This window comes from Sebastes fasciatus, chromosome 11, assembly GCF_043250625.1.
Source record: "Sebastes fasciatus isolate fSebFas1 chromosome 11, fSebFas1.pri, whole genome shotgun sequence".
NCBI classification, from domain to species: Eukaryota; Metazoa; Chordata; class Actinopteri; order Perciformes; family Sebastidae; genus Sebastes; species Sebastes fasciatus.
The window spans coordinates 27,100,834-27,122,791 of record NC_133805.1 but is presented as its reverse complement, the minus strand read 5'-3'; the positions used below and the strand labels follow the sequence as shown (position 1 = coordinate 27,122,791).

General features: G+C 40.9%; 1 protein-coding gene and 1 long non-coding RNA gene across 4 annotated transcripts in view; one reads left to right on the top strand and one right to left on the bottom strand.

The window, feature by feature from the left end:
- The window catches only part of LOC141777560 (uncharacterized), a 28,198-nt gene extending 11,026 nt beyond the window's left edge, over nt 1-17,172 (top strand). The window contains exons 2-4 of one of the 2 annotated variants that reach the window (XR_012595921.1): nt 6,835-6,964; nt 8,690-8,903; nt 17,087-17,172. This is a non-coding gene — a long non-coding RNA (uncharacterized LOC141777560). Of the gene's footprint in view, nt 1-6,834; nt 6,965-8,689; nt 8,904-11,855; nt 12,025-17,086 lie in introns of those variants that run through there. The other variant, XR_012595920.1, reaches the window with a different exon arrangement.
- acss2l (acyl-CoA synthetase short chain family member 2 like) lies at nt 762-21,561 on the bottom strand. Of its 2 annotated transcripts, none has more exons than XM_074651930.1 (18): nt 21,292-21,561; nt 20,940-21,135; nt 17,889-17,980; nt 17,403-17,506; nt 12,091-12,163; nt 11,866-11,941; nt 10,903-10,987; nt 10,562-10,699; nt 8,696-8,866; nt 8,446-8,579; nt 6,819-6,951; nt 4,410-4,466; nt 4,110-4,190; nt 2,888-2,996; nt 2,646-2,714; nt 2,249-2,425; nt 1,436-1,510; nt 762-1,346 (listed from the first exon to the last, which is right to left on the bottom strand). In XM_074651930.1, the coding sequence occupies exons 1-18, from the start codon at nt 21,413-21,415 to the stop codon at nt 1,219-1,221; spliced, it is 2,022 nt and encodes a 673-aa protein (XP_074508031.1). In that variant the 5' UTR covers nt 21,416-21,561; the 3' UTR covers nt 762-1,218. The 2 variants fall into 2 exon arrangements, with proteins under 2 accessions (XP_074508031.1, XP_074508032.1); XM_074651931.1 differs by having other exon boundaries at nt 11,878-11,941.
- Between the last annotated feature and the right edge of the window lie 397 nt (nt 21,562-21,958).

Genomic DNA, 21,958 nt, shown 5'->3' with positions numbered 1-21,958 from the left:
TAAAACAGTTTTAGACAGAAACATTTTCTTATGGTGCATGACTGCCTTTTTTTTAAAAGAATAGTTGTTGGATTTAATGACATCAAGAAGGTCAAGAGATGCAGAAACCTTCCTTTACATTTGTGTGTGTGTGCGTGAAACCAAGAAGTCAACGTCGTCGGGTTACAAAACATCTGCAGACTGCTGTTGTGGTCAGAGGAAGGAGGAGGGGGTTTGAGAAGGTGGGAGGTGGGGATAAAGAGGTTGTCATGGTAACCCCTCCTCTGCTGCTGGGGGTGATGATGTAATATTACCCATTTGCTGTTTTTCTGGGCTCTTTTCTCCTCGTCCTCCCCACCTACACATGTGACATGTGATGGTGTAGAGGAGACAAATAACATAAAACAAAGGAAGTCCACAGACTGACTGTACATGACCCAACGTTTACGGTACGATAAGAGAGCAGTCCCTCTGAGATACTTTCATAACAACCTGCTGCAATCTCATCTGTTTTCCTCCTTCTTAAGACCACTGATGCTTGTAATTTCAAAAGAATCCAGTGCACTTAAGATAAAACAACCCTCTCTTTTCCTCTTCTCTGCATCTCTCGATCTCTGTCCCCCCTTAATAGCTGCTGCACTCAAAGCCCTCTGAGCATCATTAAAAGACAAAAGGCTTCTACAGTCAACCATCAGATAGCAGCTGTAGAGGACGGTTCCTGCCACATGAGGGGGCCAATCAGCTGCTGAGCTTAGGGGAGGACAAAGGCAACAACAGCACCAACAGATTAAACACTTCATTCTCAGGTCATAGAAATGTATCACAGATTGAAAATATACATCAGTCAAACAAACAAGCTGTGCAAAGCTGATGTTTCTATTTCAAGATTCATAACGATATGAGACACGGAGCTAAAATACTTTTAAGAAAATATAAAAGATAGTGATTCTGTGTCTAATTTTGACATTTTGGCCCAAACACAAAGCAACAACAGCCCCATATATCAGCAGCCACTGACATTTGATTTCACTTTCTTTTCACATGAAACAACAATTTAAACATCTCGGTGTCAGCGATATAAATTTCTGATCCCAGCCCCTTCATTCAGTCCCAAAGAGTTCACAGACGCTGATCCAGAACCAGCAGTTTGTGATTGTCTTCATGTGTACCGTTGCATAGCAAGAACAGAGAGATAGAGAGAGAGATAGAGAGAGAAAGAGAGGTGGTAGTGGTGTTTGTTCAGGCTGCAGCTTCATATCTCTGGCTGAACAGCTCCTCCACCACCTTCGGGTCGGCCAGGGTCGAAAGGTCGCCCAGGTCCTTCTCGTTGCGGGCGATCTGCCGGAGGATTCGCCTCATGATCTTCCCTAAAGTGGATCCAGAGGAAGAGGAGGCAGATGTTAGTGAGGAGGAGAGTAGAGGTGGAGGAGGATGTTGGTTTTAAAGAGGTGTTTACCTGAGCGAGTCTTCGGGAGCCCCGGAGCATTTTGAATGAAGTCTGGCGTGGCGATTGGTCCGATTTTCTCTCTCACTGACAACAGAATGCAGACAAAGAATCAGAATAAAGCTCGGCCGGACTTAAATTAAAACATAACTTCTTGTTAAATGTTAAAACCGACTGCTTTCATTCAAAGGAGCAGCTAATTTATGAACATCGGGGATTCTCTGAGCTTTATTTTGCTACTATCTTTTTCTAATTTTTAAAATTGTGCATCGGTGTGTACAGTTACAAACTGATCACGGTCATTAATTAACAGTTAAAATTTGTGTATATTAGACGAAGGTTAAAATCTGTTTAATCTGGCAAAACTTTAAGATAAAAACATAATTAGGACGGTGAGAACTATAAGGCCAGGCTGGGAGAGAAACCAGATCACAGTCCGTTGTTGGCGCAACAGAAGTCCAAAGTGTAGGGCGATAGAAAAGACAAAAAGTAGCCGCTTACGTGTAGCAGCTATAGATACTATAATATAAACTAGGCTGTAAATGAGATAAACTGATATTTCAATATATATTAATATTTCCCTCCTGGGATCAATTGAGTCATATTTTCTTTTCTGTTATTTGAGAACAGAAACATCTGATGGAAAACAAAAACAACTGCAAATGCAGCTGATGATTTGTTTCACTATCGATTAATCTGTCGATCTGTCTGACCAACAGTCCCAAACTCAAAGATATTTAATTTACAATATTATAAAACAGAGAAAAGCAGAAAAGTGCAAATCTTTGCACAATATCCATCATTTTGAGTGGATGTTTTTCTCACCCTGTCTCTTGAGTTCCTCCACCAGCGTGTGGTTAAACTCTCGGCTGTCTTTGAGGGTGACGAAGCAGTACAGACACTCGCCCTTCACCTTGTGAGGCCGACTCACCACCGCGGCCTCCGCCACAGCTGGGTGCTCCGTCAGAGCCGCCTCCACCTCCGCTGTGCTCATCAGGTGGCCTGAAAGTCACAGGAGGAGAAACACAAACTCATAAGAGACTAAACATATAAGAGAGGAAGGAGCCCAAAGTTTCTGGGGAGGAAAATGAAAGATCTCAAAAGGCTGCAAGTTCAAATGTTGGTTGAAGTTATTGTTATATTACATAACAGAGTAAAAATTTATTAATAATAACCGTTTTGAGAAGCAGCTGTGTTATCAGACAGTAACCCAGTACAGTACCTGACACATTGAGCATGTCGTCTATTCTTCCTGTGATCCAGTAATAGCCGTCTTTATCCCGCCTGCAGCCTGAGAGAGAGAGGAGAGAACAACTTGCATAACTAAACAAGAGTTTTTATAGCATCAAGAGGCTCTTTGGTATTTTTTTGTAAGAAATCAAGGACATTTTTGGTATTTAGACTCTTCTGACATACAATCTGTGTGTCCAGACAGTAGATGTAATATAAGTTTTTGTTGCATACCGTCACCAGTCACATAGAAGCCAGGGAACTTCTTGAAGTAGGTGTTCTCAAAGCGTTCGTGGTTTCTGTACACAGTGCGCATTATTCCAGGCCAGGGCCTCCTGAATACCTGTAACAAGACACAGGAAATACTTACAAAACATAAGATACTAATGTTACCATTAATAATAATAATACATTTTTATACAGCACCTTTCAAAACAAAGTGCTTTACATAGGGAAATCAGGATTCAAAACTACAGTTAAATCAAATCAGGCAAATAAGAATATTACAGACAATGCAATAAAACAATTTAAAAAAATACAATTTCAAACAGATAACTACTAGTAGTGCACCACATCTATATTCCTATTTAACTAATTATAATGCTAATCATTTAAAAAAAATATTATAAAGGTGCTTCAAACTGAAAATCTACAAAAAAAAGTCACTGTTCAGTTAAAAAAAAACTAAAGTTTGAATAGCCAATGATAATGAAACTGGGGTGCTTATCATTTATATTTATTAATTGAAGGGACAGTGTGTAGGATTAGGCGACATCTAGTGGTGTGGTTGCAGATTGCAACCAACTGAGTAGCCCTCTGCTCACTCCTCCCTTTCCAAGACTATGGTAACGTGACCCGCCGAGTGCAAAATCGTGGTTAACGCCGTTCACCTCTCTCAGAGGCCGTCTTTAACATAATAACACTACTTTAGGAGCAACGGATGTCAGACGGCGACTGGTGGTATCACAGATTTACACTCTGCAGCTCACGTTAATGCAGTTTCACAAGCCTGTTGGAGAACTACGGTGGCCTTCAGGTAACGTAAAAACGTGAAAGGCTCTCTCTAGAGTCAGATTTTGGTTTGTCCGTTCTGGGCTACTGTAGAAACATGGTGGAGCAACATGGAGGACTCCGTGAAGACGACCCGGTCCCTATGTAGATATGAAGGGCTCATTCTAAGCTAACGGAAACACTATGATTCTTAATTTCAGGTGATGATACACTAACGAAAACATAGTCATGAATATTATATTCCACTTCTGCCAATAGAGCCCCTGAAATGTTACACACTGTTCCTTTAATGTATTTATTATCAGTTCCACATATATTTTTTTTTAAGATTATAGCCTCTGAATGTCTGTGTCTTTGTGTATCTATTGATCTGGGCGGGGAGCTGCTGCAGACACGTGCCCTCGTGGGTATAAATAAAGTTTCATAGAATTAAATTGAAACTTACGAGATAACCCTCGGCCTCGCCTTCCAGCTCCTCTCCGTGTTCGTTGAGGATTGTGGGCTCGACCCCGAAGAAAGGAAAGGTCTGAAACACGAGATGAGGATTTAATGTGAGAGAACTGTGTTCTCTCATTAAACAGCTCCTGTATGTTTCTTTCAGATCATAGTTTGGATAATAATCTACACAAAGCCAAACAGTTGCATCTTCTGCATTGGTTTAGTACAACCCTAAGAGGTGATGCTGTTGTGTTTAAAGATTTACATGCAAATGTCAGAGTATGAGATAATCAATGTTGTCACTTACAGCAGAGCCTGGTTTCAGCGGCGTGGCAGCAGGCAGAGGAGTCAGAACATGACCTCCCTGTGGAGAAATACAGTGACATTTAAAGGAACAGTAAACTCAAAATTGTGTATTTGAAGCTTGATATACAGACGTAGGCAAAGTTGTTGGTAACGTTCCGTTAAAGAGAGAAAAACCCACAATGGTCACTGAAATAACTTGAAACTGATAAAAGTAATAATAAATAAAAATTGACTGAAAATGAACTAATGAAAATCAGATATTGTTTTTGAATTGTGGTTCAACAGAATCATTTTAAAAAACAAACTAATGAAACTGGCCAGGACAAAAATGATGGTACCCCTAGAAAAGATGTAAAATAATGTGACCATAGGGACATATTAAACTAAGGTGTGTCCTGTAATTAGCATCACAGGTATCTTCAAACTTGTAATCAGTCAGTCTGCCTATTTAAAGGGTGAAAAGTAGTCACTGTGCTGTTTGGCATCATGGTGTGTACCACACTGAACATGGACCACAGAAAGCTAAGGAGAGAGTTGTCTCAGGAGATCAGAAAGAACATTATAGACCTTCATGTTAAAGGTAAAGGCTATAAGACCATCTCCAAGCAGCTTGATGTTCCTGTGACTACAGCTGCACATATTATTCAGAAGTTTAAGGTCCATGGGACTGTAGCCAACCTCCCTGGACGTGGCCGCAAGGGGAAAATTGATGACATATTGAAGAGACGGATAATACGAATGGTAACCAAAGAGCCCAGAACAACTTCCAAAGAGATTAGAGGTGAACTCCAAGGTCAAGGTACATCAGTGTCAGATCGCACCATCCGTAACTGTTTGAGCCAAAGTGGACTTAATGGAAGACGACCGAGGAGGACACCAAATCATAAAAAAGCGAGACTGGAATTTTCCAAAATGCATATTGACAAGCCACAAAGCTTCTGGGAGAATGTCCTTTGGACAGATGAGACAAAACTGGAGCTTTTTGGCAAGTCACATCAGCTCTATGTTCACAGACGCAAAAATGAAGCATCCAAAGAAAAGAACACTGTACCTAATGTGAAACATGGAGGAGGCTCGGTTATGTTCTGGGGCTGCTTTGCTGCATCTGGCACAGGGTGTCTTGAATCTGTGCAGGGTGCAATGAAATCTCAAGACTATCAAGGCATTCTGGAGCGAAATGTGCTGCCCAGTGTCAGAAAGCTTGGTCTCAGTTGCAGGTCATGGATCCTCAAACAGGATAATGACCCAAAACACAGCTAAAAACACCCAAGAATGACTAAGAACAAAACATTGGACTATTCTGAAGTGGCCTTCTATGAGCCCTGATCTAAATCCTATTGAACATCTGTGGAAGGAGCTGAAACATGCAGTCTGGAGAAGGCACCCTTCAAACCTGAGACAGCTGGAGCAGTTTGCTCACGAGGAGTGGGCCAACATACCTGTCAACAGGTGCAGAAGTCTCATTGAGAGTTACAGAAATCACTTGATTGCAGTGATTGCCTCAAAAGGTTGTGCAACAAAATATTAAGTTAATGTTACCATCATTTTTGTCTAGGCCAGTTTCATTAGTTTGTTTTTTTAAATGATTCTGCTGAACCATAATTCAAAAACAATATCTGATTTTCATTAGTTAATTTTCAGTGAATTTTTATTTATTATTACTTTTGTCAGTTTCAAGTTATTTCAGTGACCATTGTGGGTTTTTCTCTCTTTAACGGAACGTTACCAACAACTTTGCCTTCGTCTGTAGGTAATAATTATGCATGTTGTCCTGCCATCAACTAATTGTTGCTATTGGACTTGTTATTATCTTTATTTCCTGGTTGAGATGCAGGGTTTTAAGCCGTTTGGTTGACAGTTATTAGTGCAGTTAGTGTATTTCTGTGAAGTGTTGGACAGTGCACGACTGTTACAGGTGTACATTTGGAGGATTTTTCATCCTAAAACTTTCACCATGTATTTAATTTGGTTTCTTGTTGGTCTGAACTTGATGGAGCTGCTCTACAGTGTTTCCAGTTCTAGTTGTTGTCAGCTCATCCTGGTCTAATTTTCAATTTATGGCTGGGATATTTCTCCGTTACCTGTCATTGCAACCTACAAAACAAGGCTTTGTCATGTCCGCAGTCGTCATTGATTTTAATTGCATCTATACTGTCCTGACATCTAGTCTTCCGTGAGAAAAATGATAAAAATCAAAAGGTCTTAGTCTTTACTTGATGTTTTCAGTAACATCAGATGCTTTGCACACTACATCACATGCATTCTTATATACATATGAAAGAAACGTGATTCTAAATCCAATTTCCTGTAACTTTAAAGTATTTCCTCTGAACTAAACAGTGCATGGACTGAAATGGATATTCTCTAATCATGACTCTGAAAAATAACTGAATGCCAGCTGATCTCTTACGGTCTCTGTCTGCCAGAAGGTGTCGACCACGGGACATCTGCCCTGTCCGACGGCTTCGTGGTACCACTGCCACGCCTCCGGGTTGATAGGCTCACCAACAGTACCCAGAATCTTTAGGCTGGAGAGGTCGTACCTGGTAGAGACAGGTGAGAAAACTTCCCTCAGATATCTTATATATTCCATCATTACGTGGTACTGGTCACTGTTCTATGACTCTTTTAATAGTCTATATTGACTTTATTTGTTGCATGGATTGTTGGTTGATTGGCCATATGGGTGTTTGTTTTTCTATGCTTGTTTTGTGGTCATGTGACTTCCTGGTGTCTTGTCAGAGACTCCACGAAAGAACCCGGCTAGCAGTTTCCCCCTGTTTCCAGTTTTTATGCTCAGCTAAGCTAACTGGCTGCTGGCTCCAGGTTCATATTTAGTATACAGACAAGAGAGTGGTAGCATATTTCCCAAAATGTCACAGTATTCCCTTCAATTTTCTTCCATAAAATTCCATTAAGGCTGCATGAGACATTTCCGGTTAGTGGTTGTCAGCCGGAATAAGCAAAACAGATTTAAAAAAGGAAGATAGGGTTGTTGTTTTTTTTGCCAAGCTCTTATGTTGTACTGACAAGCTGGTGAAGATTTTGACTGAATGAAATCAAAAGCAATTTTTTTCAAAGCTTCTAACCTTTGGAGGAAGTGTTGACAGTCTAAGAAATTGAGTTTTCCTTGAAGTTGTTTTTTTGACAGATTTTAAAGGAACAATTCAGCCACAAAAGGACCATTTGTATATCCGTTGCTCACCCTGTGTCACCTTGAATCCTTGAAGAAAACTTTGTTTTACTCGCATGCCTCCACAGTGAACGAAGAATAAAAAGAACGAAGAAAATCGCGATGAATTAAATCAATTTAAATTAACAATGGCAAAACTTTATCAAAACATCTGTTAAAAAACTCACACAACTCATACAGAATAATCCAAGTCTCATTTAATCCAAGTCTCAGACGTATGCATTTTGGATGAGTAGCACGTCCAGGATCGGCTTAAGGTATAGGCCATATAGGCGGTCGCCTAGGGCGCCACCTTCTGTGGGGCGCTAGTCGCCCTCTAAAAAAAAGAAATATGCGCCGAATTTTTGCCTAGAGTACCAAAAGGGCTAGAGCCAGCCCTGAGCACATCTGCCTGTTTTAGCCTGTTTTAGAAAAAATGCATGTGTTTGGGAAGTAGTGAGCATACGACTGGATAAATGAGACTTATAGATTATGCTGCACGAGTTGTGTGAGAGTTTGTAAACGGTTGTTTTTATATAGTTTTGTTGTTAAACGCGGCCCCCCATTTACTCCAATTCATAAAGACTCTTCTCTGTCTTTTGACTCTTTGCTCACTGTGGAGGCATGCGAGAAACATTTTCTTCAAGAATTCAAGGTAACACAGGGTTGGTAATTGATATACAAATGATCATATTGGGGGTGAAATATTCCTTTCAGGATTCTTGTCAATTTAGTGTTAATGCATGAAAAAAGGCAGGTTCAGTATCACTCACATCATCAGTTATAAAATTTGCTTTCTTCACCTTACCATTATGAAAGCTGGGAAACCCTGTTGTAAAGATACACTTGTAGTGCAGGCTCTTACTTCTGCAGCGGCTCCCGCCCGTACTTCATCAGCAGGCGGATGGCTGTCGGAGCCGTGTAGAACTTGGTCACTTTGTACTTCTCAATGATCTCCCAGAACCGGCCGACATGAGGGTGAACTGGGATACCTTCGAACTGGAGAAAAAACACGCACACATGCATCTCTAAGTGGGTCGTAAAGGGGGTCCTCTATGTGTATTATAATGGTGATTTTTTTATTAATAAAATAAAATAATCTCTTTCAGACTCACCAGGACACTTGTGGCGCCGTTTGCAAGGGGGCCGTAGGTGATGTAGGAGTGGCCGGTGATCCAGCCGATGTCGGCGGTGCACCAGTACACGTCGTCATTGTGATGGTCGAAAACATACTTGAAGGTCAGTGACGTGTAGAGCAGATACCCGGCAACAGTGTGGAGGACGCCCTGTACCGCGCACAAGGACGGAGACATGAAGGAGGAGGTAAATGGTCAACACAAAGACAGCAGGCAGCAAAAATAAGGGGGCTGAAGAGACGTGCATGTAGGTGTGTGTGTGTCTGTGAGAGACAAAGACAGATGATGTCAGACCATCTGATGCTCTCAGCATCATGTTTTGTGTAATAACAACATATAATGCACACAAAATACAAAACACAAATGCAATTTTGGAGCTTTCTAGGGTTGCATTCATGCCTTTAGCATTAGAAAACCATCGATTCTCACTATTTCACAGCAGAGACCGCAGATTATGTCAAAGCCAGCACAGTTAACACCATTACAGGCTTATCAGAGCAGAACATAAGATGCTATGATTTAAAAGGTGTGGTTTCGGGTGCCCTGGTAGCTCAGCTGGTAGAGCAGGCGCCCCATGTACAAAAGGCTGAGTCCTTACCGCAGCGGCCCGGGGTTTGAATCCGACCTGTGGCCCTTTGCTGCATGTCATTCCCTCTCTCTCTCCCCCTTTCATAACTATCACTGTTCCTCTCTCCATTAAAGGCATAAAAGCCCAATAAATAATCTTAAAAACAAAGATAAAAGATGTGGTTTCACTGAGAGTTTACAAGCAGAAAATTAGACGCTTGTTTTTTTCTGAGCTACTGGGTTTCCACCAAAATTTCCTGGGACTTTTAGTTCCTGGAACTACTTTTCGAGGAACTTAACGGTTCCTTCAGCCCACTGTTGTCTACATTTCCACCGCAGTTTAAAAAGACCTGTGAAGATTAGGCAAATTAGTCTGCTGACGTCTGAAAAAGCAACATGATGAGAGCTGCTGGTGGTCACAGCAGTGAACACACTCTGCAGCCTGCAGTTCAGTGTGTCCGCCTGTCTCATCTGAAAAAAACACGCTGGAAAAAAATAAACCTTACTGCGACGACATTTACTGCTGCATGTATTTACTGATGCAGGTTGGATGTAATGAATGAAATGCAGAGGAGGAAAATGAAACTATCAGCGTTTGTCTCCACAGTAAATCATCATGAGTGTTTGATAGTTATTCATTTGTGCTTTATAACCACCGTGAAACAATCTGAAAATAACTTCTTTCTCTTCTCTCTCATATTCACGGCACCGCCGCGCTACGTCTCTCTCACTTCTACTGCTCGCCCTCTCAGCTCGCCCTTGTGATCTCTCTCTCTCTTTCTCCTTCGGTCTTTATTAAAATGAGTCAGGAAGCTTACAGCAAAGCCTAACCTCCAAAAGTTACTGTACTTTCAGAAAGTACTACCTCCCGAACAGGTTCTTCTTTTGGAAGTAAAAAGGCCCCATAAAATGTCCCCGGGACTTAATTTAGACCTCGGTCCCTGCCGTCCAAACGCAATGAGTTCCTCAAAAGGTTCTTAGTTCCAGGGGAAAGTTCCTGCAGTGGAAAGAGGCTTAGGATGTTTCTATTATATGCAACTGGTTTCTACTAGTGGTGCAACGGTTCAACAAGCTCATGGTTCGAACACTGATTTTATATATGACATAAGGCAGGCTACTGTGGTCAAGTATCAGATAATTGCCTCTTCTATGTCTCTGGCACCTCATCAAATAATTAGCAGGCCCGTATTTAATAGTGGTGCAACGGTTTGGTTTGTACGTAATTTTTTTACGGTTCGGTTTTACATCCCTAGTTCAACCTACACCTGTATGTCTTACCTTGGGTTTGCCGGTAGAGCCGCTGGTGTAGAGGATAAACAGCGGGTCCTCAGCATCCAGCCACTCGGGTTCACACTCCTCAGGAGAGTCTCTCATCGCCTCGTCCCACCACACATCACAGTCTGAGTCCCAGGGCGTCTGAACGCACCACGACGGGTACAAGACATAAAATCACTCATTACATCTGCTCGAATAATTCTCCAAAATACAAGCAGCAACACAGCATGTCAATTAGAAAACTTACTGTAATTAACCCTGGAGGCATATTCTGACCCCTAAATTGGAACAGAACATGTTTTTCACTTTAAACATAAGGTGGTCATTTTTAAAACAATATCTACCTGTAGTTTGTTGCACGCAGCTCCGCTTTTTGTCTTGAGTGCGTGGTGCTTGATGACGAGGCATTTGGTGACACTAGTTGACGCTCTGCGAGGAAATAAATAAATAAAAAGGTGTGAGAGGCAGTAAAAGTGTTGCTCTGCTTTTCATGAATTTTAAAAAATACCAAATGTCATGTGAGCCTTTAAGACATGTTTTTGTTCTCCCATAGGACCAACCAGAGTTTAATTTGACATCTCATTTGACAGTTTTCCAATTTACAAGCATTCTTTTTTTTTTTCTCCATCATCTTTTTCCCTATATTTTTCAACTGCACTTGTCAATTTCATAATATAGATGAAACATTTGTCTCTTTACAATCTGAGCAAAATATGACACCCTCTATGCTTTGACTTGTATAAGGAAAAACTCCACCAAAAAACAGAAACCTCGGGAAGAGCAACAGAGGAGGGATCCCTCTTAAAACAGACCGAAGTAGCAGAAGTGAAATATGGAGAAAATTAATAATATTAAAAAGGTTAAATAGTTTCAGGAAAACTCTTTCATATAGAAAATGTGAGGTTTTGAGTCAAAAATTTGAATTCGACTTTTGTTTTGCCACATGAGGCGTTGTTATAATAGACAATATCACTACAGGTTTTATTTTGAGATGATACCCCTGATAACACATCCCTCCCAGGCTCATGTTGCCACGGGACATGAGAGGCTTGGGCTTCCCTGATGAATCTAGGCGCCCCATGTTGCCCGGCAACCCCATAATTTGGAAACCGGGCAGTGTGTTTCCTCAACATCCTTGATAACAGCTGATAGGGCTTTGCTGTGTGTATGTGCGTGAGTGCATGTGTGCGTGCGTGTGTGTGTCCAGTGACTCATATGCCAGCAGTTCAATTCCATTAAAAGCAGCTAGAGTAAATAAGGGCGGTTACTGAGAACTGTGAACCTTTTGGCCTTTCAGCCGGACCTACTTCTCACTGCACTTCTCCAGAGCCTCGTCCGCAATCTGTTTCAGGTTGATGAGCTTCTCTCCTCTGTAAACACCGTCTGTATATTAAAGAGGGATGGAGGGAGAGATGATGTAAACCAGCAGGGAGAGGCGTATTTAAACACTGATGTCTTTTTACAACTTGAAAAACATTTGTACGGCGGCCCGAGCGCTAAAACGCATCACATCCTGGTGCTGCCGGACCCACCTGCCGTCACCAGGACGCTGCTCTGGGCGTCCATGATCCTCTCACACAGAGACTCAGAGGAGAAACCTGCAAACTGAACATGCAAAGAGAAGACAAGACCTTTAGGAGGATAATTCTGATTTATTACAACTTGGGTCTTCATGTCATAGTTTTGTTCATCATTTCTATTGATAACATTGCACTCATCAAAGTATTTGCTGAGATCTGGTAACATGGACGACACAACAACATGGGCAACAAAGTCCAACAGGTCAAGAAACATGACAGGCTGTAAACAAGGCAACAGTTTACCAGATTATCTAAACCCTTTTATTTGGAGGTTAAACCAGAATGTAAACACATTAGGTTGAATTTGAACCAGTAAATCAGTCTGTAAACTGTGATGGATGTTTACACAGGGTTCCTCCACATTTTCCATTTCAATATTCCATACTTTTCCAAACTCAAATTTCCAGACTTCTCGCTAGATTTTTCAGACCATATTTAACATCTGCTGTGACAAGACGACTGTGCTTTTGACCTTGCAAATGACTTCCAATTGCCGCCTCCCTCATGTTGGAGACGTCGAACGATTTTACACAAAGTTTGCATCTAGCTTTCTTTTCCCATTTGGAAACCTAAGCAAATCTAAAGCACAATAAGGTCATGAAAAGTGAATCATAAATGACAGCACCCTTGTTCTCAAACTAATTTGGTTGCGTATGTCCAGATTTGGTAGTTATAAGGCACTTGGGCAGAGCTGTTTTACAGGCTGTGTTTTCTATGGCTGGCTGCTCCAAACATGAAAAAACACTCTGCTTGTGTGATCAATTTATTTTTAGGAAATTCTAAATTTTAGAAAACGGAATAGGGGCAATAGTCTGGAAACACAAATATTTTTCCATTCTCTCCTCTATTTTCCATACTTATCCAGACCTGGAAATTACTAAAATCAAATTCCATATTTTTCCATACTGCATAGGAACCCTGTTTACAATGGATAGTTGGTTTAGTGATTTTATTTGCCTTCGTTTCGCCTTAAATGTGAAGTTATGTTTGATCCTCCAACTGCTCATGTTTCTTGTCAGATGCCACTTCTTAAAACCCATTTTTATAGACTGGCTTTTATGTGGTGTCGTCCTTATATCGTCTTTTTATTGTTTTTTATTTGTATTTATTTAATAGATAGATGGATTTATTGTTTTATCTATTGTACTGTTTTATCTGTGTCTAAATCTTACTTTAGTTTTATCTTGCTTTTGTTTGGCCTCACTGTTTAGCTTTCTGTTGTTATATTACCTTGTATTCTGCTTTTACTTTGCTTTGTCTGTCAAAGCGCTTTGTAAACTCAGTTTGTAAAGGTGCTATGTAAATAAATTCATCATTATTATTTTAGCAATGTCATTGTGTTCTTTTGTCAGTACAATGTTGTATTGTTACCAGCCACAACAATGACGCTGGTATTGTTTTCACCTCTGTGTGTGAGTCATCATGTCGAAATGTGGTCCTGGACACACCTACTGTAGCGGGAACTAACACGGAAGTACTTTGAGTACTTTTCCAGGTGTTTATTATGTCTGTTGACAGATTCTGTCTCTGCGATAGCGTCATAACCGTGCAAGATGCAGTCACAAAACTTTACAGGTGTGTAGTTGAGATCAAAATGAAGGCTGAGTTCGAAGATGGGTGTGGTCCGAGCAAGGGCGCTGGAAATAGGGGGTAGGAAGTAGTGGTGCAACGGTTCAACAAGCCTGCAGTTCAGTTTTATTGAGGTTTTTGGTCAGGGTTTTGGTTTCAGTTTGGTTTGTTTTGCACATTAGGGAGAGGAAAAACATAACCATTTCCAATGTGTTTGAACTCCAAAATATCTAAATAGATTGATTGATAGTAATGAATGAAGTTTCAGATTTTCAGATTTTTATACACAAAATAAGGCAGGCTACTTAATGGTCAAGTAGGCCTATCTTCAGATAATTGCCTCCTCTATGTCTCTGGCACGTCATCAAATAATTAGCAGGCTTGTATTTGATAGTGGTGCAACGGTTCAATAAGCTCATAGTTCGGTTTGTATGTCATTGAACGGATATTTTTTTACGGTTCGGTTTTACATCCCTAGTAGGAAGTAGGGAAACGTACCCCTACACTTTACACCCCTGCTCCGATTTGGCGTCACGGCTGGTGTGATCCCATCACAAGATGGACTCCAGTTACTAATATTAATGATGGCCAAAATCTACAACAAAGAGCCCAAAATTGTAATAAACTAGACTGAACCTTTAGCCCAACAGCTGCAACTTGCTTTAACAGATCGCTGAGCAAAAATTTGTCAAATCCAATAAAGTTTATGCACCCTTTCTTCCAAAATCAAAAAATCAAGCTCTGCTGTCTCAGATATGACTCATAACTTACATTTAAAGTGAGACTACGTAGCTTTTGAAAGAAGAATTAACACATTCTTCGTCGCACAAACACAAGTTGCATTCATGAATAACCCACACCCTTGACTTTATGTCTCTTCTAGTCGTAAAATTATTCAACATGAAGACATTTGAATATCATCATCAATGTATTATATGTTCATTTTCATCTGTTTGGTATTTTGAAAGGCCTCCGAGCCCTTCGCGCTTGGCGTGCCTTATGTGAGGAGGTTAAGATAAGATGAGGACCTTGCAGAGAATACTGACCCAAGGGTTAAACACAACTTGTTTTGCTTCCTATAGGTAGTGTGTTTACGTAATTCTGTATGACATGGGACGTACTGTATGAGGCTGAGTGATCTTATGTTACACTAAGTTTTTAGTATGACTGTGTCTATGCATGCTGTACCAAGATCCTCTCTGATATCAAATATGTGTTGTCTTAAACTTATATATTCAAGTAAGGACAACTGAGGCTCATCCAAGTTTGTTCTATTCATACAAGTGAAGATTGACCTGAAGTACAAGTTTTTCACATCACTTCTCTACTTACTGTTATACTACGTTTTAGATTTTACCATTATTCCTTGGTTGTTCACCAGCGCGCGACTCTGGGGTCTGAGAAGTGAAGCCAACGCTGAAGTGCCTTAAACTTGCATTCTTTCTAACAGCCAGCAGGGGGTGACTCCTCTGGTTGCAAAAAGAAGTCTGATTGTATAGAAGTCTATGAGAAAATGAGCCTACTTCTCACTTGATTTATTACCTCAGTAAACATTGTAAACATGAGTTTATGGTCTCAATCACTAGTTTCAAGTATTCTTCAATGCATGATGTTCATTTAGTAAATGATGGTCCCCTTTAGAGTCAAATAGACCATAAAGCAGGGGATGCTTTAGGTGCGTGGCTACCTTGTGATTGACAGGTCACTACCATAGTGTTGTACGGTCTGGGAGTTGTCCATGTTTTCATCTTACAACTTTAACCCTTTCACAGTGTGTTTTCAGTTCTTGAAAGTTAATTTGAACATTTAAGTAGCCTAGAAATGTCTTATTCAGCGTTATGTTGTGCTTAGCTCCACCCTCTCGTGTCACTTTTTGTTGTCAATCAAAAACCAAGATGGTGGCGGCCAAAATGCCGAGCTAAAGGCTTCAAACCAGCAGTCCGCAAACCAATGTGAGACATCACGGTAACTACATCCACTTCTTATATACAGTCTATCATTGTTACTTGTGGCCACAAATGGCTGTAGTTCAATAAAAGCTACATAATCTCCCTTTAAAGTGCAAACAGTCTGATTCCCTCTCATTGCCATGTATAGAGGAGTCACCTTGTTCAATCTTACATAATGAACCAGATATTTATAATAATTCTTTCATATGATTGCCATCTGCTGCGTCCCCAGCCAGACGCTTGTGTTGTGGCCGAGGTTAACAGTTCACAAAGTGTTAAGTTTCAGTGTTGATGACAGCATTATGAATCAGGACACTGAGGACACTGGACTCAGCAAAATGTCACTGCGTGAGCGGCGTTTGCTGTTCTGTCTGGCTCCATCTATGATTTAATTTCATGCCAAGCTAATTTATGATTAACATTAACAGTCACATGAGAATCCAAGAGGCTGGAGCTATGCCAGAGATCCTTATGTTGCTAAGTGACGTTCATATCAAATATGTTGAGTTGGAAAACGTACAATGACCAAGCACACAGACAAGGTCACTTACACTCAAGTCTGCCAAAAACAGGCCTTTGCAAGTCATGAAACGAACCAGTCTTGGAGCAGCCTGGAGATATTTTTAACAGGGCGACTAACCTCTGCGTGGATGGGGAAGGTTGAGCTAAAATAGTGTTGGCTTCCTTGCAAAATTGCAAAGGCTCTGATGCCTTCTCACGCTGGATACAGCCAGTTAATGTCTGACCCATATATTGAGTGCAGGTGCTGTCAGTGTTGTGTTCACACAGAGAACAGCTGATAACTACAGGAGCAGGGCAAACACTGCTAACCTACTGTATGCAAAAATGACTTAATTTGAACTGAGATGGAATGAGGAGACAGAATGGAACTTATGCATGATGCCAGATATGAGTTAAATGGCTAAATAGTACCATAAAACAACTGACTGACTCCTGTTTGGAGCGCCAGAGAATGTGAAGTTTCTCACAGTAGTTGAGAAATAAAATCTTAACAACATGCTGACATTAAAAGACCAGTCAGTGTGTAGGATTTAGTGGCATCTAGTGGTGTGGTTGCATATGCAACCATCTCAATATCCCTCTGCTCACCCCTCCCTTCCCAAGCGTGTCGTGGAACTACGTTGGCCTTTAGGTAATGTAAAAACGCAAAAGGCTCTCTCTACAGCCCGTAGTTGTGTTTCCATTCACATATTTGTATTCACATTTTGAAGCAAAGCTGTATGAAAATGGCAAAGTTCGATAAAATGTACTCAATTGTGAAAAACGTTTTTTTATGCTCACTGGTTTTGCCTTTGTCGAATAAGAGTTGATGCATTAAATGGATTATGGAAATGCCTTTGCCGAATAAATTCTGACGTAGCGAACATTTATCTCACATGACTAATCAGCTGGTTCTGCTGTCTTCTCAGATATTCCCATAACGCGAATGCTTGTCTTCATCTCCAGACAGCATGAAACATGGCCAGACATGAAAGAACTATTAAAACTTGCCCAATTTAAACAAATTCCTGAAGACCTCTCTCCATTTTTCTCTCGTAGATGGTTAGATGGCCGAGCAGACTTGTTTTGTTTCCGGTTCGCAACCTCTACTTCTTCTACTGTTCTACTTTAAATAATGCTCCATCTTTATCTAGTAAACCCCACTCGTCTGCTTCACCAAAGTGGGTGAAACAGAAACCAAACATCATTTGCATCATGAAAGAGGCCGTTCATCATACTACTTACCACAATGGAGTGAACAGCACCTATCCTTGCACAGGCCAACATAGTGTAGACCAGCTCTGGGATCATGGGAAGGTAGATAGACACCCTGTCTCCCTTTTTTACACCTTTTAAACAGGGAAACAAGCAGAGTTAATGTTTCGGATAACACAATATCATCACATCTAGGCCTGTTCTCAAACCAGCAATGGCGATGTAGCTTTGATGCCAGATACTGTACTGAATGTCTGAAGTGCATTTGGCATACCGCACAGAGCCGTATCTGGTGTGTTGCGGCATGCTGGTTATTACCATTATGTCATCCTTCCCTTATGAAACCACAAGCTGACACATGTTGTATGTAAGCAATGACTTTGGCATGTGTTCATGTCTTTCTTGTTTTTACGTAAACTTTGGACTGTTACAGGTCATTTCTAAGGATCATCTTTATTTTTAGCTACTAGGAAATTAATATTTTAAGTAATGTTGTTTAGATGTACGATTTCTCACCCATTTGCTTGAGGACGTTAGCACAGCGGCACACCTGGCTCAGCAGCTGGCGGTAGGTGATGGTCATGTGGTGGTCAGGTGAGTTCCCCTCCCTGAGAGGACAACATACAAGAGGAGAAACACAACCCAAATATGTTACTGTCAGAAACCCTCCAGATTCACTGTTTCCTCCAAATGTCCCTTGTCAGACAACATGAAGTCGTCCTGTAAGGTCTCTGAGTTCACAGGGAGAGAACCTGTTCCTGCTGGGTCTATATAAGGTTTGGATGTTTGTCAGGACAGTTGTTTGGAAAACTGTGGCACAATGTTTGACAGGTCAGCGGGCAGTATATTAGCAGCCAGAACACTCTTAAACTTGGCATCAACCTTATCACCATGATGATAGTGAAATAACTGATAACAGTGATGAAACTCTGCAGGTCTAGGTCTTTACATACCATGTTGTGCCTCTTGTGCAAATATCTATCAGAGCCAACCAAATCAGACATGGAGTTCCACAGGGGTCAATCATTGGACTTCCTTAATTCAACTGCTAAATGCTCCATTGAGCAAAGCAAGGTTTGGATGTGTCAAAAGTTCCTACATTGTAAATATAAAGTATAAAACAATTATTCATTATGTTTTCGGGTTGTCCGTACGCTCCATTCATGTGAACCATGCGATACCTCAGGAACACCTTGAGCAAATTTCTTCAAATTTGGCACAAACGTCCACTTGGACTCAAGGATGATCTGATTGGAATTTGGTGATCAGAGGTCAAAAGTCAAAAAAAGCTCACAAAACATGTTTTTGGACACAACTCAAGAATTCATATGCTAACTATGACAATTTCACACAATGTCTAAAAGGATAAAATGATGAAGTGATGACATTTTGGACAGACATGGATGTAAACTGCAACTTTACTGGTTATCGGAGGAATACAACCACAAGGAGCTATTTCTAGTTTTTTTTACGTGCTAAAGATGACTGAAAGGGGTGTTCCTCATTATTGTCTGCTGCTGAAAACCCAAAGGAGAAATCAGGAAGTCAAACCTAAATCTTAATGGCCATTAACAATAACAAGTAGCCTATTAGCACCTTAAAATATAGCATGAATTATAGAATTCACGTACAAACAAGATTTAGAAAACCTAATCCATGGCCTTTATCTCTGGCAGGCTGGACTGCAGTAATAGGATTTTCTCAGGTCTTTCTAAAAAAGCTCTTTGACAGCTGTCACTCATTCAGAAAAGCGGCTGCTTAAAATATAAAAAAGTCCAAAAAAGCTGAGCACATTACTCTACTTCTCAAAGAATGTTTAACTAATACAAACCAGTTGTAAATCACCAAATGATTTATTAACAAATTACTTGCGCGACAGTATCTACACAGATCCTCTGAGGTCGCCGCTCATAAAATCCAAACATGGTGAAGCTGCTTTTAGCTGCGGCACTGCAGTTGTTGTTTACCATTGCCTCTGGACTTTGTGTTGCTGTTGTTGTTGTAGTTTGTGCACCATACATTTCAGTCTTTTTTCATTATGCTCTTTCATTTTCTTGACTTTTCTCTCTGTCTGTATTTGATTCATTTTATGTAATTTATTATTTTAGTCTCGATGTCTTATGCGATGCACTCATCGGTCTGCACAAATAGAGTTGCCTTGCCTACCTTTGTCTGAAAGATAAAAAAGAAAATGACACTGAGACAAACCTGACATTGAGATGTTTTGTTTTGTTTGCAGCTTACAGATATAGCAGCTAATGCATAACTAATAGGAACGGTTGCTTTTAACCTTTCACAATTCAAAAGGGCATTTTGAAGCCGCTGATGAATTCCCTCTAAGGCTCTAATTTTTCATTAATATTCAATACAGGATGTTTCTCTTTTTACTACTATCACTCACCCAATGAGACAGAAAATGTGTTGTTGAGCTTTGTTGACGCTGAAACCACTTCCTATAAGCACTTGAAAGGGTTAAGAAACCTATAGAGAATGGGTATTAACCCTCTTTGTTAAAAACAAATGATTGTTCAAAGGATGACACTTCAGCCGCGGAACACCTGTCGTCATACCTTCTCAATCAGACTCTATACTGTAGCTGCAAATAATAGTTGCATTAACAAGTGAAGTCAAACAAAGGACACACATTTGACTTTTGAATACTTTTTTGCAGTGTCCTACCATTTGAGATAGCTTTGCAAATGCTGTTTGGATAAGGTGTGAGCTAAAGTCATATAAATGTTTAACACGTCAAAACAACCATCTGGCATGCTCGAACCAGTATGGCGAACGCACAGACATATTACATAAGTGCTCTAATGTAGTGCAAACAGCGTTAAGACACTTGTGTGGGCGATGGCTGGCCTCCGCTGTGTCCAGTTCCATTGAACCCCTGTTATTGCTGAGCTTGCAGAACCACTATTTGTTGTTTGCTACGCCTCTTCTGTTGACAGAGCAAATATGTGCCATAATGTGAAGTCAAAACAACATAAAGTGGAGCCTTTATGGTGACTTGTCGAGGGTGGGAGGCTTTACTGTAAGCAGCAAACCACTGCAAGTTAAACAAGTAATTTAAAGACTTTAGTGGAAGTCAGAAGCCTGAAAGAGTTCAGTGAGAACATTTATGAGCTTACATCCAAAATATTGCAACTGAAAACAGTTGAATTCTGAAAACAACCCAATAGGCTCTTATTGGACTTTTGATATTGGAAGATTTTGGCAAGATTCAAGTGGAAGTCGACTTTAGTGCTGTAATAAAACATCTAAAAACTTGTTTTTACGAGTGTGGGCTAGTTAAAATCTACTGTAATGCTAGATTGTAAAATGTGTTATACCCAAATCATATGAAATCTAGGTAAATGTTGCAACAAATCCAGTTAAATGTTCTTGGTATAATAGAAACGTTGAAGCACTGACGCTGTGTTGTACCGGCTGAGGTTTGCTTTGGTGCACTGGGGTTGGCTTAGGGGACACAGACAACAGTTGCTACTGACTGGAATACCTGGCATAACTCCATGCAGTATATCCCATCAAAGCCATCATTCATGGCAGACAGACATTGTCGCTTACCAGTAATAGGCAACCTTTTCACCAAGATTCCTCTCCCTCACAAGTCTGTCCAGGACATTATAGCACATGTTGGTTTTGGCCCCTTCCATGCATTTCACATAAATGTTCCCTTTTGTCACATCAAAGTTGTACTGCAGCATTGGTCCCGTTGCTGGCTTCTTCCAAAAGAACTCATCAGCAATCTTTTTCCAGAAAGCTGAAAACAAAGTGATATTTCATGTCAGTGTTATGGGCTGCAGACAGGGCCGATAAACACAGAGAGGTTTTGCATATGCAGTCATGCTCAGAGGGAGGTGGAATGCAAGGAAACTCTGCAAGTGCTGCACTAAAAATACAGACATGTTTGACCTACCTTCTGGATTCTCAAGAGACTTCCTGTACAGTGCCAGATAGGAGTTAAAATCAGGCACATGAGCATCCCTCTTCAGGTCATCAGGAGGATAGTACATTTTGTCCTGGGATTCAGGAACAACCATTGTGGAAGGACAGATGCAGACAGGCCTATATCATCTGAGGAGTCAGAATATGGGTTAATCTGGAGTCACTGCTGATCTGTCTGGATCCTCCTGAGTAAGGTAAGAACACCACAAGGCCTCTTGTACTGAGGCAACACAAATCAGCATGCATATAGACACACCTCTAATCCCTGAGCTGCAGCCTCTCTCACAGTCTGCTCAGGGCCAGGGCAGCCAATCGGCTCGCAGGGTTCGGCACTCCCACTTTTTCATTGGATGAGCCCTCCCTGGCCTGTTGATCGCATTATTTTTCCAAGCAAGGAGGTGGAGGAGCAGCAGGAGGAGGAGGAGGAAGTGTGCAGCAGCAGCATGATGAATGCTGGGGGTTCATGCAGGCGTGAGGAGGCTTGATTTGACAGGGAGGGTGATGGGTGCTCTGATGAAAGAGAGAAAGAGGAAACAGCATTTTTCCCTAACAGCCAGTAAACAAAATCCCTGATCCTCAAGGCTTTGTCTCTATAAATGCTCTTGGAATAGTAGCTGGAGTATTTTATAGGTCCATAT

What these genes read in the sequence shown, in the direction of transcription:
- acss2l (XM_074651930.1), bottom strand. Translation starts at nt 21,415, where the DNA reads ATGGTTGTTCCTGAATCCCAGGACAAAATGTACTATCCTCCTGATGAC. An exon ending in GAAAAGGTTGCCTATTACTG is followed by an intron (nt 17,981 to 20,939) that starts GTAAGCGACAAT and finishes TTGTCCTCTCAG; the next exon opens with GGAGGGGAACTCACCTGACC. An exon ending in GCTCTACCGGCAAACCCAAG is followed by an intron (nt 8,867 to 10,561) that starts GTAAGACATACA and finishes TGCGCGGTACAG; the next exon opens with GGCGTCCTCCACACTGTTGC.